The following is a 16,805-nucleotide window of genomic DNA, read 5'->3' as shown; positions in this document are numbered from 1 at the left end:
TGTTGTAAGTTGAATTATGAATGAGAGAGTGAAGTGAATAAACTATAAGTGAATATTAATCAAACTATATCCATGAGTTCTTAAAATTTAAATGCAATACAAAACGAAGTTCAATTCTATTTTCTTCAACACTAACACACATATTAGAAGTTGATAAAACTAAAATGCCACAATAAATTAGGTTAATTTCACTGTCTCACAATCACAAATATGATGTTTACATGGTCCGAGATACCCTTAGTAAACTTAATTTTTATTCTGAAATTAATTGCAGACAACGACTGTCATTTCTAATAGTTCTCATCTGCGATAATGTAAACAATAACCCAAAACAAATTATTCTTCCTATACAAACTCCATGCTAACTTTGATTTGTTTGATTCAGGTCGTTCTCAGAGCACTTTAATGAATCAACCATGTTTTCTGGGGGTGCACAAGCTACTAAACTCAAAGAGGAGTTTGGTTTGCATTTCCGAAACATCACAGCGATAATGGATTGTGTCGGGTGTGATAAGTGCAAACTGTGGGGCAAGCTACAGGTAAACACTTTTGACTTGGATAGTTTTTCAGAAAGACACATAGACGTGTAAACATTTAATTCACTAATGGTCTAACTGAAAGTCACCTGGTATTTGATCTTGAATGGGTAAATCTCAATAATTTTTTATTTACTTTATCTTCTTCAGTTATTGAGTCAGTCTTTATATTTGTTGTAAGAAAAAGACATTGGAAACAATCATGATGACCAGTCAATGTGTTTGGAAATTATTACTATGTGTCACAGATAGATTATATATATTATACTATATTATCAGTCAGTATGAGCACTGTACAGAAGCTTGCTATGAGGGCTTTTCTGTTAAGTTAGTTGATCTTTGATATAATGCTCAATTTATGGGAAAGTCACCATCAATTATTAATAGGTATAATGCAATGAATTTTCAAAAAAACCTGGTTTGAACATGGGGAGAGGGCCTGGGATCTTAAAAGTAATAAATGCTGTTTGTTGTCGTGCATGCTATTATTGACTGTAAATGGTGCTATCCTTATGATGAATTAATGGTAAATTAATTTATGTAGATTGCATGTTCATGAATGAATATATCTACCTACAATTTGCCATATCTCGTTACTTTATTGGAAACTTTGGAAGTTTGGTAAACTTAATTGAAAATACCTTTTAGTGTCTGTTGTAGCATTGTATTATGCTAAATGTCATACATATTGTTTGTGAATGTATTATTTAAATTCCCTCATATTAGAGACCAGTTTTAATACTAATTTGATAATTAAACTGAAAATTCAAATAGTTTGCAGGTTTCCTGCAAAAGAATTAATTTATAACATACACAGTAACAATTTTTTTAGTCCTAAATGTTTCTGTTACAGATCCAAGGTCTTGGCACTGCCCTCAAAATATTGTTTTCTGGGAGATTTGATCAACCATCTCCATCGCCCTACAGTGTTGCTAACCTCGGGAAGAACCAATTCCAGCTGGACCGTAATGAAATCATCGCTCTGTTTAATGCTTTTGCAAGGTAAGTAGTGATTCACTCATCGTCTGCAGTTAATGACACACACAGGGTGTCCACATTCTGGAAAGTGAGGGATAGTAATGGAAAGTCGTGGAAAAAAATTCTGGTCATTGAAAGTCATGGAAATCCCAAATGATGGATGGATTTGAGGGAACTTTTCAATGCTCTAGTTAGCCAATAAACCCCTATTGTAGCATTTTTCAGGATTTTTCACAAATATACGACAATTCATATTACAGTTGTATTAGTTTATGAGTTTTGAAAAATGAAAGTGGAGAGAGAACGTGGCTAGCAGTGGGGACGGCGGAGGCTGGGTTTTCTTTTTTCCTTCCTTATTTTGAATGCCATATCCAAGCAAAATGTATTCCTCCATTGTTATCTGTTACTACATATTTCATTAATAACACTGTGAAATAACTTGTATAGGCATTATTATTCTTGAGTATATGTATAATATAATTTTTGAGTAAAGTTCGTGAGTCATGGAAATCAATGGTAAATGGTCATGCATAGTCATGGAAATAAATGACAAATTTTCTGTGGACACCCTGCACACACAGATAAACTAATAATTAATTTACATGGGACCAAACCAGAGTTATTTGAGTATACAAACCAAATCTCAGATATAGGTTATTTATTTTTGAGGGATTTAAATAAAGATTAAATGGTAGGTAAAATATAATTCTTCTCTCGTTTTGTAACGTGTTTCTTTTATGTAAGATCCTCCCACTTGGAAGCTTGTGTCACAAAGTCAGGTGTAAACGATAATCGATAATATGAGTTGGGGAGGGGGGAATTCATCAAGGTTACTAGCAGAATTTTAGTTTAAAATCTCTGAAAAGTTATTTAGTTAACTACCTACCTACCACAGTTACCATTGAAGTTGGGATCCAAGCTTTAGCTTGTCAAACTTTGTATTGTATTGTGAATAGTATTTGCTTAATTTACTCTTTTAAGAGACTGGATCATCTTACAGATGCATGAAAACTTGTAACTTAAACTAGAAAATTAGGATGCCTGCAGATAAAATAACATACACATGCATAAAACAGTGTCTTTTTGGTACCTTGTTAATAAAAATGTAAGGGGCTCCTGTTCTCATATGCTGTTCCCCATATGATATCAATTCCCTCGTGCTTTTATTTGCCATCAAAGTTTTATTTGGGAGGTTACTGATACCGGGAAAAAAGTTAGACAATTTAAACTGGTTCAGTCTACTTTTTTTGCTGTAGACCATCGTAATAATTTCAAATCAATTGAAAAATGAGCTAGACAAGAGAAGTTGTCCACGTGGTGCAAGTAGTTGGTCCTGTCGAGTGTTTTTAGAAGTATTCAGTTGCAGATTTTAGGATAACAGTAATTAAAATACATAAGAAACTACTGTTGAAGATATCTTTGAGAATAGAAATCTATACCTATTTAATACGCAAGCAGGATTTTTGTGACAATAAATCCTCCGAAACTACTGAACCGATTGACATGTTTTTGGTGTCATTGGAAAGAGCGTAATGTGAAGTTGTGCAGGAATCTTTCTTTTTAGGGAAATAATTAGAGAGTGAGGCCCTGGAGTCCTTAAAAGTTTCGTATTTCTCCATATGATTAACATGGGAAACAAAAATTGTTATGAAACTCCAGCTGTTGTCAGAAATTAAAAGTGAGAAGAAGAACATATGTTGATTGTAAACATTCAATAAGTTTGCTAATTTAAAAGTTAGCTACAAACAAATTTTTGACTTGGTTGAAATGAAATATTTACCATTTGAATTTGGGTTGGCATAAATATTAGAATGGAAAAAAGTGAGAGAGCCTGGATATTTTTATATACTAAAAAGAAAACTGAATTAACAATATGCTGAATTTTTTAGTTATCATTGAAAGACCTGATTTGCAAACTATTGGAAACATAGGAAAGTCATAGAACACCACCAAGGAGAAGATATGGAAATGTTTTTTTTTATATAAATTATTTTTTTTTACAATTTACGGAATGTACGTTTTTGAAACAATTTTATCAGTAAAGGACAGACTTAATGATTTGGAACGAGTTGGGGATAGTCATCATTATTTCACCAGAAATCGGGAAAACCTTGCAATTGGCCACCATAGTCTAAAACTTTTTGAGAAAAAACCCATATATGCGGGATCAAAGTTTTATAATAATCTCCCAATCGAAATTAAATCAGAGACTTCCAAAACAATATTTAAAAATAAATTTAAAAGATTTCTCATCAGCAAGGCTATTTTTTCTTTTGAAGAGTTGAATAGTCTTTGAGGTCAAAAACAAATTCAGGATATGTATTTTTTGTTTACAATTTATTTAAAAAAATGTAAGTTTGTGAAATTTTATTTTTACTTTCTTATGTTTTGTATTTAATAAATAGGCCTACTTGCAGCTAACCTGTTGACACTATTCAATGTATTTTGTACAAGAGATGAATAAAGTAGTTTTGAATTGAATTGAATTATAATTGTTATTATAGACAACCTAATGTTGCTATGAGTAAGGCTATTTGTAGAAAACACTGAAAAACAAGATCAGCTTTTGAAAAATGATAAGATATTTACATGAAATGTTGATTGTCTCGATCTGTTATATACATCTTGAGTATTTACATAATCTTTGATTCGAATCTTTTAAAGTCATCAGAAATTATGGCTGTTATTCGTTTTAAAAATAACGCCTGTAATACTTAGCAATTGCTCGAATTCGAGCAACCGGTACACTAGTAGCCTTTAAATTTCTGTCATTGTTAACTGAAAAATAGGTCATCCAAAACAACTGGAGGAATATAATAATATAATATGACATTTATTTTTGTTCCAGGCTCTCAACAAGTATATACGAGCTGGAAAAGTTCCGACAAATAATGAGGTAGCGAGAAAGTCACTGTACCAACTTAAACTAACAATCTGTGGTTATTTAATGCTCTTGTTATTTATTTACAATTTTATTCAATGTGATTATTAATTATATTTATATGAGTGTACAAAATATTTATCGTCGGTTCTTGGGTAGTCATGTAAATTGTTAGTGTAATATTTTAGTCCTATGTAAATTGTAAAATTTGTAATCAAATATTCCCTGAACCTTTTCAAACAAGTGTAATAGACGAATTGCAGTAGGTTATGTAATGTATGTAATATAAATATGTCAATTTCCAGGTAATATCAAATAGAGTAATTACTTAATTAGCACGAAATGTGTCTTTGCAGCATTCAGATCACTCTAGAAAAGAGTGTAAAGTAATATATTTTAAGAGTAATCTTTTTTTTAGTAATGACATCCTTTTGTCCAAAGTATACCTACTAAGCAAATTATCTGAAGAAATATTTTTTTGAATTTATTAACACTGTATTATGAGATGGAATCTTCAACTTTAGAAAGGTATTTTTCTTCTTCTGAACAGCTATTGTGTAGGCCTATCTTTAACCTAATCTAGATGAACTATAATCATTAAGATCATTTGCTTATTTTCTGGCCTGCCTGGCATAAAATAAGCAACAAATCATTAAAAAATTACAAACTCAGGGAGTAGTTACAAGAAGTGGTAACATATTTGTTTTTATAAAATCCTGGAGACATAAATTTTAAGCTGTATTGCAAAAAAAATATCTTAAACCTTCTGTTACTAAATTAGTTGTAGAATATAAATTATGTTGTAAAATTTAAGCAAATAATCTGGCAGATTTTGAAAATATATGCAAACATTAGGAGGAGTGTTTCTTTGTCCAAAATTATTGTTGAAAGTGTACGTCATTTTAGATACATTGTATTGTTGTATCAAATTGTAATAACTCTATACTGACTTATCTAAATTTTATTATTTTTGATCAGCAAACAGTATTGGCTACAACTGTTTGTGTTTTTTTTATACATTCTGATTATTTTACTTAATGTGAGTTGAACCTGAAGATTATTCGTCTAAGGTGCTCACAATTTCTTTTTAAGTTTGCAAATTTTAATAAACCAATTCCCTCGATGTGTACAAATTACAAACAGTTTGTATTTTTGCCACTGGCTGTGATACCAATGTCTATTATCTATTGTGTCGTTTGTAAGTATTTCAATACATATACTCCGTTCACAAAATGTAGGCGGTTTGAGGGGTAAATGTTTCAATCCCCTCCACCTCACTGCAACATTAAAACCACAGCCAACAGCTTATATTGTACATTGGGCTAAAATAGTGGTGGAGAAACATTCCCCTTAAACTGCCAAAATTTTGTGAACAGGCTATAGTTCAATATATACACAATATAATTTAAAATATTAATATTATATACACTTCCCTGAACATATGTAACTTATATTATGTACAGATTTGTGTTAATTCAATATATTGTGTGTGCGGTGCTGTTATTACTGTAGATAGCATTGCTTTATTTCTTAGCGACTTAAAACATCACACATTTCTACTTATTTCTTATGTTAGCACTTTAGTATAGTTTTCCTAAGATTGTTTTGTTTTTTGTTAGTCATTTCTTAAATTGGTTTTCTGTAAATTGGGAATTGTTTTTTATTTAGTTTTTATCGGCACAAATGTTGTATTTTATTTTAAATAAATCTATGTTTGTGATAAATACTGTGCATAACATATTTCAATTTCCCTTAGCAGATGTATTGTTGTGACTAATGTATTATAACTAAAGCAGTTTTGAAGAACTACATTCTGAGGAATCCAACTGTTATAGTCAACGTTAATACCCTTTTTGAGCAACTCTCCGGCATTTTGTTAGGTATCAGAACTCTAAGTGTTCCTAATTTCTTGTCTCTCATGCTCACTCTTATGCTGTACAAAGTTGACTCTATCACCGCTTTGATTGTCAAGTTTGAACCAGCCTTAACATGCAAGAAGTCCTTTAGTTAATCCAACAAGGACATCTCTTTTCACCCCTCTCTTCCGTGTTCAAACAAGAAAAGAAAACCCTAAATTTTAAGTCTAGTATGAATGGAGATGAGTGTAGGATGAGTGGTGCAATCTTGTAGTATTGTTAGTGACTAAGGCTGACATATTCCTCAGACACAGCTGGTAATTAATACCCCATACAGCTAATGGCAACTAAGGGGCCTAAAAACTTTATTATTCTTTATATCAAGGCAACACTAAATAAATAGGCCGTAATGCTCCTCTGGCATGACGTCATCATAGGCGACTTCAATGACGTAATGTTATTTTTTTGTTTCCAAGAAAAAATTAAAACAAGAAGCTGATCACAAACGGCAAACATTACGTCATTGCCATTGCCTGTGATGACGTCATACCAGATGAGCATTACGGCCTGTTTATTTAGTGTTGCCTTGTTCCAATCTAGCAAAGCATATGATTTTGCCTGTCCTAAACCATAGACAAAAAGAATTAAATATAGATCGTCAGCCGTGCTGCGGTTACCATAAGTTCCGGTGCACACCGCTGGGAGCGCCGTGTAGTTACGTAGCGCTAACGCTGTAACTACATGGCGCTCCCAGCGGTGAGCACCAGAACCTATGGTAACCGCAGCACAGCTGATGGTCTATATTTAATTCCTTTTGTCTATGCCTAAACATTACTTTTCCTAACCCCAAACCAAGTTTCCGTATATGCTCAACAGGAGCACTAAAGTATGTACTATTATATCATAAGTTATTGAGAGAAATATTCTTCAAACAGCTGACTTTTAGATAAATTACAAATGTGTATTATGATAAATAACTTAAAACAGAGCTACTAGACTATGGAATATTTTAAACCAAGAAGATTTGTATTTTTTTGCATTATGATGAAAATTATCGTTAATCGCTCGTCACAAAAGATCCATTCCAGGGCTCAATAGTATAGTAATAGTTTGAACCATGATTGGCTTCTACTTGCTCGTAAACCACTTTTTTGTCCTAAAATGGGACTAAAAGTGAAAATATGCTATTATTGATTTAATATACCTGCATTGCAGTGGATAGAGAGAATTGGTTTACACATCCTAGATTCGGATGATAGATAGAGGCAAACAAAAGTAAAAATGATAAAAGCTTTTAGTATTTATTTTTATTTGTAAATTATAAAACTAAACAATATCTACAAAGATTACAAACAAGATTCTTTTTTAATAACATCCAACAAAAGGTTCCACTCGGTTTTTGCGCATGACAAATTTGATCTTTCTATCCATGTCTTCATTGTATATTGACTTACACCTCATGTAGTTCACTCGTCGACGAGTCTAAAAAATGTGAATAAAAATATTATATTACAAATAAGCAGTGTTATCAAGACACATAGACCTACAGCACAGCACTTGTTTACTAGTACTAGTACAGTTACTATTTTTGTAATGAAGTTGCAAAACAAGACTAGCGGTGAAGTTGCTAACAACACAGTTTTTTCACTGATTGAAGAAAAACTATGAATTGAATTGATGAATTAGTGAGCCTGATTTGTTTCAGTACTAATTGGCATAAGTGTAACAATGCCACTGAAAATACTTGTATTATTAGTGATTCAATATGATTGCAGTGGCAATTAACTTCGGGTCACATGGAAAAATCACCAGGCTTCTTGAAGACAGAACATTTTTTTATTCATATGAAGGTTTTTATATAGCTATGTTAGTACTGTACACAAATTCACAAAACTCATACACACATAACTAGAATTCATGACACAACATGTGGGAATTTAGGTTACCGTAAGTCTTGGACCTTTGCTCTAGCCAGTTCATAAATGACTAGTTGTGTCATGTTTATAAGGGTGAGGTAGTCTTGTGCGTTGAGTCCGTATTGTAAATGTGTGTAAGTTAAAGGATAACAATATGACAAAATGTGTGTTAAGTTATAGGATAACAATATGACAAAATGTTTGTAAGGTAGAGGATAACAATATGACAAAATGTGTGTAAGTTATAGGATACCAATATGACAAAATGTGTGTGAGTTAGAGGATAACAATATGACAAAATGTTTGTAAGGTAGAGGATAACAATATGACAAAATGTGTGTAAGTTATAGGATCACAATAGACAATGTTAGTGAAGCAATGTCTGAATGTTAAGTCTGTGTGATGTCTGATGAAGTCGAAACTAGTTTCCACCACTACCAAATAGGATTCCATGTAATGCAGATAATTAAACCCTTGGCTACCTACCTACAAGAAAATACCCCCGCTGCAGCAAACCTGCCGACTAAGTGAATTTACATTTGTCTGAATTGATTTTCAATCATATCTATTTCAATAGCATTAGGTTAAATGAGTACCTAGGTTTGCTGCTGCAAGGAAACTAATGAAGTGTGGTTTTTAGTCAAATATTAATAGCTTATTTATAAAATCAATAAATTTGCCAAGTTTGATCAAAATATATCAATAAAATACTACTTTGTAAATTAAATTACAGACGTTTAAAAACCCAATTTTGAGCGATTTTTGTCAAGTTTTCTCCCAATATTTATCACATAATCATCTATGAAATAACAAACAGCTGTTCGGACCAAGATTATTTTTTCTAGCTGTCACTGACATGTTTACATTGAATGTTATTTACAAATACAGCAACCATTTCAGATCAAGTTTTGAAAGCAAATCCAAACCAAGTGAGATTAAAAACGTTTTACCTTACATAACAGATTTAATTAATCACAAATGCAATAATGTGTAGGGTAACTGTAAATGAAAATAGAGATTCTTTGTGTATAAAATTGTTCTTGAGTTTTGATAACCGGGAAAAAGACTTAAATCAGTGTTGTAAATGGCTGGGAAACTTACAAGCGTTACCAATAGCTTACAAAAAAGGTTCCAACTCAATGATGGCACTTCAATGGCGGTTGTGTAAAGTGTAAAGTGACAAATGCAGTGGGTGATTGTAACAGAGGTTTACGGATTATGCTAAACTCGCTTTTCAAATGTATCTTCTCGTCGCTATATGCCGCAATCGCTGGATCATACAGGCAATAGACCAATTGCACATCACTTGGGTAAGTACGCCTGCCCAATTATTCATAACAACCTTTTCGATGATGATCCTAGATACCGGTACTTTTCCCTAGAATACATGGCCTACCGTACCTACTTAAGAAATAAAATTACAAATGTCAAAAAAACCGAACATTGTGTGATTTTTCGCATTTCCTTCTAATGTTTACTAGATACACAAAACATGGTTTATAGAATACCGTACGTCTTCTATTAAATAACAAAAAGTTGATGGGATAAGGTTGTTTTTTCAAACTGTCACCGATATGTTAACGTTAAAAGTTGTTTTCAAATCATGCAATGGGAAATAACTTTGATTTTTTATAACATTTAGTGAGAAAATCCAAAACTAAGAGAGATCAATAACCTCGGGACTTGATTTAGCCTACACATTTAGCTGGTCGGATGTACTATAGTTCTTAACTATAAACTTTGGTTTTTGGTACTGGTTCTTTGCCTTAGAACCGGTGGTAGCTGCGAGAATAATTTGTACGTACCAACACATCACTAGCCTATATCCAAATTAGTTATCCAACGATGCATCATAGTCATTATATTGCATTATATTAAAGGCCCTACCTTATTTATTAAAGTCGTAGTATTCAATTTAATTGATGTCTTACTGTAGGCTACCTATAAGTTTTGCTTTTTCTGTCTGGATTCCAAAATGTTAGTTTGTGCTAAGAAAATGATAACACATTTGAGTACCTAAAACATTTGTTGAGCAAACCATCATGAATTGTTTGCGCTTTACGTTGTTCATGTATCAACAGTTTGTGGCCTGTGTGTTGTAAATTACTTAACTAAATCGTATTTAGTACTTCATTTCACATTGTAAGCCGTCATTTCGACATCATTTCGTGTCATCTTCAGACTAAGCAAATAAAAATTGTTATGATCAAGTTTGGTGACACTAAAGTATATGTAACTTACTTTGCTTTGGTTAAAGCGTAGCAAATTTCCTAATTAAATTCTGTATTGTTGTGTGTATGTCTGTTGATAGCATATTTCTCAGTGTTCCGTACGGACAGGACAAGAGCACCTTTGATAGTAACAATTTCAACAGGAATGTTTAATAGAGAGGTTGAGGAAGTATTTTAACTACTTTTAACCATTGCGGAAAGCAACTTTCAATTAAAGGCCTACTTAGAGGTCTATGTTTCATAGATCTATAAAGCATTTTTAGTAGGGATGGACGAGATTGGATTTTTAGTTCGAGACAAGACGAGACGAGATTTTTTATTTCTCATAAAATTTCGAGACGAGATCGAGACGGGATTTCCCTTCTCATACGCAACGGGAAATGCACGTTCAAAATTTTTACCTGATTTTGTAACATTATTAGATGACTGTTTAAATACAAAAATAATGATAATAGGCAAGAATATTTACAATCTTTTATTAAAAAACATCAGCATAACATTTTTTTATTAATCACGCCTAACTTATTAAAAATGCCTACGATTAGGAAACATAGTGATATCAGTTAGGATAGAGTTCAACTTATCCTAAAATAAAATAAATCATAAAATAAAAGCAATATTAATTTTTATAAAATAGTTACTTGTTTTGACTTCTCACACTGCTTACACTTTACAAAACTTCTCAAATGTTATTAAAGTAATATTATTAAAGTAATTAAAGTAATATTTACATTTAAAGAATTAATTAAATAAGAACGCCTTCACAAAGGAAACGCAACTACAACACGCTCCTGTATTGCGGGTATAGCATTGACTTTCTGCAGGCGTTTTTAATTTAATTTTTTTATATTTTTTTTTATTCCCGTCTCGGTAAAAATCTCGGCCAAAAAGAAATCTCGTGTAACGAGATTTAAAATTTCCCGAAATTTCGAGACTTGACCATCCCTAATTTTTAGCGAATTTCCCTATAGCGAAGTAAGCTATTACCGTAAGTGGCATGGTAAGACCTAGACCCGGGACCGATTTACTTTTTCAGAGGCCAAAAACACAATTCGTTAAAATTTGTATATATGTATATACATATATATGTCCGTGAACGCGATAACTTGAGTAATATTTGTCCGATTTTGATGAAATTTGGTTTAAAGGTGTAAAACAGGATAAACTTGAATGAGTTCGCGAAACCAGCATGATCGGACTATGGGAACGGGGGTTTATGGGGGTTTTATGGGGTAAAAATTGGTTTTTCCCATTTTTGACCCTAAAAACACAAAATTTCACAATTACTTTCTAAATCATTATGGTAATTTTAGAATTCCCATGTTATTCTTATAGGCACACAGCTAGTCTATATATAAAATCCAATGTATGCTTGTCTGTGTGTCCTTTATAGACTCCGAAACCGCTTGACAGATTGTAATGAAACTTTCAGGCATTATTCAAGGATGGTTTGTATGAAGTTTGGTGCAGATCCGTCAAAAGGGCTCCGCCCCAGTGGCTCTGGAGTTTACCATGTTATGAGTACTTATATTTAAATAAATGGAATTAAAGAATCTTATCAGCTGGTTCAACTACACAATTTGATTCTGTGATGTTCAATAGCATAAAAAGTGAGTAGGTTTACCAACAGGGTGCAGAACTATTTTTTTTTTTATTTATGACAACAGCTAATTTGCAACCATAAGTTGAGTGGGCGTAGTGGACGAACTACAACTGGAGGTGAGTTAGCGTAGCGAACAAGCTAAACCTGAAGGCAAGTGAGCACAGCGAAGAGGCTCCAACCTAAAGGTGAGTAAGCTTAGCTAACAAACTTTAACCAGGACGTGATTGAGCGATGTGAACGAGCTCATCTTGAAAATAAACGAGCATTTGACATAAAACCACATTAAGACAGGACGACGTCTGTCGTGCCAGCTAGTGGCAAATAAAACATAGCAAGATAAAAAAACCACAAACCTGACACGGTTTTTCAAAGTATCTCGTATGTCTCCACTGATCAAATATTCCTTCTCGACCCAAGACTCTGGAAAATAAATAAATTTTTGCAAAATATAACTTTATCTTATATTGCAATGAATAACATTGTTAACTTAGGATATTATTTCACCATCAATCAACACACAATAAATTCATTTAGTTACGTAATTTCAGGCAAAAGATTAAAATATAGGCTAATACAGTACTATCGCATTTTGTATCTTTTTAATGGTTTTGCGTTTTATCTTGCCAAAATAGTCATACCTTAACTTTATTTGTCTTGATAACCCAGCCTATTTAAGGAGATTGCTCTGGTTTCACAAATTAGCCTAGTAACTCAGAATAGTCAGAATATTCATTACAATAATCCTAACAACTCGTCAGTTCACGCTGACAGGGTGATAAAACAATTTAGGACCTAATTTTGAATTTGGAAAAATACACACGAATATATTACTAAAAAAAACATTTAAAACTATGCAACATGTTAAAGTTAAATAAATTTAGGGTAGACTTTCAGGAAGACCTCCGCTTAGTTAGTTAGTGTTGTCAAAAAAAACCGAATGAAAATATAGTAGGCCTACTTTGGTATTATCCAGAGGCCACTTATTTTAGACAGATTTTTTTACCGGAGACCAATTGGAGTCTAACAAAACTATTTAGAAGTAGACTCCTGACCAGAAGAACTAAAATAAAGATGTATAAAGTAATAATACAACCAGTTCTACTATATGGAGCAGAAGTCTGGACGCTTAACGAAGCAAAATGAAAAGAAATTAATAGTTTTTGAAAATAAAATCTTACATAGTGTTTGGACCTATTAATGACAATGGTGAATGGCGGATAAGGAAGAACCAAGAATTAAGAGAACTTTATAATAACCCAGATATTATAGCAATGGTAAAGAGCAGAAGATTACGATGGCTGGGACATGTATATAGAAGAGATGTTAACAGTATGATTAAAAGGGTATGGATGGGGCAACCAGAAGGACGACAGCCGCTGGGATGGCCCAGATTAAGATGGAATGACCAAGTGAGGCAGGACCTCAGGAGGTTAGGAGCAAGCTTGGAGGCAGCAGAGGACAGGCAGCAGTGGAGGCACATTGTTGGCGAGGCCAAAAATCACTTGGGATTTATGTGGCCACAGAAGTAAGTAAGACCAAAAATAACTACATAATGGGAAAGATCATATACTTTAAGTGACTTACTGTCCAAATTTGACATGATTACAATTAGCGGCCTTTAAGTTCTGCCTACCAGAAGGCAGCGATGTCGGCAAGGATCGAGTTGAATGCGTCGCCGATGCTATACTCCGCCAAGTAGGTAAGCGCGCTGCCGTGGTTGATTGATTGATTGATTCTGTAGGGGCGGACTTTGTCCTGTTGCATGTCAGCCACTGATGGGTTTTTTGCGCTCCCCACATGGTACTTCAGAGTCCATCAAACCTGAGTTGCTTAATGAACTTCAGCATCCTGTCTATGAGCTCCTCCTGAGGAAGGTGTCTGCCCCTTGTCATTGCACCAAGAGTACAACAACACCAGAGTGGGGGGGGGGGGGGCTGTCCCTTACCTCGTTCAGAGCTGTGCAGTCGTAGGGTAGGTGATCAGCAGTGTCCTCTGATTGCCCACATTTTCTACACGCAGTGTCTCCATTGTGGATCCTCAAGCAATGCAGGTGCAATTTCAGGTAGCCATGTGCAGTGACCATTCCTGTGATCTGTCTGAGTTGCCTCCTGTCTAAACGTAGAGCATTGGAGGCGACCGTCTGGGAAGGGGAGAAGAGGGTGAACTTACTTACCCTATGGTGCTGAAGCCTAACCCATCTTTTCCTGTGTTCCTCTTGAGCCCATGACATGACTGAGTGACATGCATGCCCAGGAGAGATTCCACAGAAAGGCTGTGGTCCCACAAAGTCTGAGGCTGACGCAACATTTGCTAGCTAGCCTGTCAGCCACCTCATTCCCTTCCATCCCTGAGTGCCCAGGAAGCCAACAGTGTTACCTTTGTTACGCCTGCCCAGGTCGCATACCGCAGAGAGGCAGTCCCAGACCACCTTAGAATTGAATTCAAAGGAGTCAAGCGTTTTGAGCGCAGCCTGGCTGTCTGTAAAAATGGAAATGTTGATGTCCCTGAAGCCTACCCTCAGGTTTTCCCTACACATTCCATTATCACAGTCATTTCGGCCTGGAACACAGTTGGGTGAGTATAGGAAGACAAATGTCCACCCCGTTCTGCACTCCATGAATTCCAGCCCCAGTCCCACTTCTTACCTTTGAACCATCAGTATACCATTCAAGGTCGCCTTGTGGAAGAGGATTCCCACCAGACATCCACTCATCCCTGGATGGATGAAGGACAGTGAATGGTCTGGCGAAGAAGAATCTGATCGGCATGTGGTCCGAGGGCATGTCCATTACCTCCCCTCTTATCTGCCGAGTGATCCGAGAGTGACCTCGGGATCCTCCAACATCCAACCAAAGGTTTTCACACTGGAGTCCGTAGACCGTGGTTATGTTAGGTTGGGTTATCATAAATATGATTATAGTACTTTCCTCGTTGCAATATAATCAAAAGATTCCAGATTGAGTCATATTTTTGCCCGCCAAATACCCCAGATACTGGAGGTGAAAGGTAATGCGAGCTCTCCAGTTAACGTCAGGTCGTTGGCTTACTTGAAGGTGATTTGGTGTGTGGATGTATGACTCATCTGTTAGGACTCAAAGTCCTACAAACATAAGTATTTATAATAACCCAACCTTACATAGCCGCCAGCGCACTTTATAAGGGTGGTCTCCGGAATACCAAAGTACCAAAAATATTGATCGATAAATTAACTACTGTATTCGATATATCCATTATTTCATTCACTACCGGTACCTAACTTATACCGATAGTTAGTTAGGTTAGGTTAACAAACACCAAACAATATATCCAATTAAATATCGATCCATGTTTTCATTCAGTTGTTTTTGACAACAGATATGAAAGTCTACCCTATATTAAAAAATACTTAGCAGGTTTAAACACCAAACTCTAGTATGAGACAGTTATCTACGCTTAGCCTAGGCCTATGTTCATGCACATAGAATCCTTCCAAAAATCTACAGTTTAAGTACCGCTTGCCCTCACTAACTCAAGTTGTCTTTTCTCTCTCTCATGAAAACGATTTAACTTATAGAATCATACTGCAAGTTTGGTTAGGTTTTTCTTAGTTTAACCAAATTAGGCGTGAATGCTTAACTTATTATTTCGTTGTAAAGTTGTACCTTATAAAAACATTTTACATTTAAGTTAAGGTAGGCACCTAGGCTATACTAAGTTAAATAACTTATTACCTGAGTTGGCTGCACTTTACTTTACGTCCTACATTCATTCGAATGAAAATATCGATCGATAAATCAATTATTCGATAAGTTATATCGTTTGGTTAGTTAGGTAAGGTAACCTAATCAACCAAATGATATATCGAATGAAACAAACAAATTCGATATTTTCATTCGAATGAGTGTAGGACGTAAAGGAAAGTGCAGCCCATGAGTTTTTATTTAAGACGTTACCATAAGCTTATTTCTTTAAAAATTTAAATTATTTTTGTACAAAGAAAAAGTTTCAGGACACAATAATAATAAGCCTGGCATAGCCTAGATTGTTAATACATTTTACCTGTTAAGAAGACTAACGGCTTCATCCACATTTCCATTGCGAACTAGAACAGTTCTGGCAACAAAATAAGCATGTTTCATATTTTGAGATTATTGTGTGAAAATGAACGGTGCAGTTCTCTGAAGAAAGGACTGAGAAATTGAATAATAGTCTGCACCTGCACCACCTGCACTGCACTACTTACTACTGGCACTAGCAATTTGCTAGTAGCAAAGCAATAGCAATTAGCAATAGCAATAGCAAGCAATACGCCAATACGGTTAGGTGCGCCGCAGTTCGCCTATTGTCCGCGAGGTGTCACCACTTGAGGTCCGCAACAGTTAGTTTGTTTAGTGATCGCAAGATGTCGCTAACATCGAATTGACATACTCATAGTTCGCAGTTTCTTTTTTATCAGTAATATAAAATAAATAAACTACAAAATCAAATTAAACTCAAGCTAAAATAAACTAATTGTTAAAAGCTAAACAATAACACAAATTTATCTTGTGAAACCTTTTAAGTTAAAAGAAATCCCCTTATTCGCTAATATGTTCTCGCATTGATTTGTGAGTATCTAGAACATAAGTAGCCCGATTGCTGGATTTTAAGTTACTCATGTTAGGCACATCATACTGTGTCTAGGGGCTTGTATTCGAAACTATCTTTATCTTTGAAAAGCCGAGAGTCGTGTTTGCATGCTGAAACCGACGATTGGCTTATAATACCTATCATCACCACAGCTAAGTTTAATTAATTGGCAGTAGTAGGAGTAGGCCCAGTACGA

At 34.5% G+C, this 16,805-nt stretch overlaps 2 protein-coding genes across 3 annotated transcripts in view; one reads left to right on the top strand and one right to left on the bottom strand.

Annotated features, from left to right (window-relative positions):
* The window catches only part of LOC128991592 (ero1-like protein), a 37,621-nt gene extending 31,610 nt beyond the window's left edge, over positions 1-6,011 (top strand). Inside the window, exons 10-12 of one of the 2 annotated variants that reach the window (XM_054414611.1) lie at positions 386-539; positions 1,390-1,538; positions 4,363-6,011. In XM_054414611.1, coding sequence (XP_054270586.1) covers positions 386-539; positions 1,390-1,538; positions 4,363-4,414 — 355 coding nt within the window. In that variant the 3' untranslated portion in view covers positions 4,415-6,011. The remainder of the gene's footprint in view (positions 1-385; positions 540-1,389; positions 1,539-4,362) is intronic. The other variant, XM_054414612.1, reaches the window with a different exon arrangement.
* A 1,527-nt stretch (positions 6,012-7,538) lies between these two features.
* LOC128991593 (28S ribosomal protein S21, mitochondrial-like) lies at positions 7,539-16,239 on the bottom strand. The gene is made up of 3 exons (XM_054414613.1): positions 16,040-16,239; positions 12,355-12,421; positions 7,539-7,733 (listed from the first exon to the last, which is right to left on the bottom strand). Exons 1-3 carry the CDS (start codon positions 16,117-16,119, stop codon positions 7,617-7,619), a joined length of 264 nt encoding a protein of 87 aa, XP_054270588.1. The 5' UTR covers positions 16,120-16,239; the 3' UTR covers positions 7,539-7,616.
* Positions 16,240-16,805: the final 566 nt, after the last annotated feature.

The sequence above is a fragment of the Macrosteles quadrilineatus genome, unplaced genomic scaffold (assembly GCF_028750875.1).
Source record: "Macrosteles quadrilineatus isolate MER2022 unplaced genomic scaffold, UCM_ALF_1.0 Scaffold_4__1_contigs__length_99947679, whole genome shotgun sequence".
Classification (NCBI taxonomy): domain Eukaryota; kingdom Metazoa; phylum Arthropoda; class Insecta; order Hemiptera; family Cicadellidae; genus Macrosteles; species Macrosteles quadrilineatus.
Note: the sequence above shows the minus strand (reverse complement) of the source record. Positions and strands in the feature narration are given on the sequence as shown.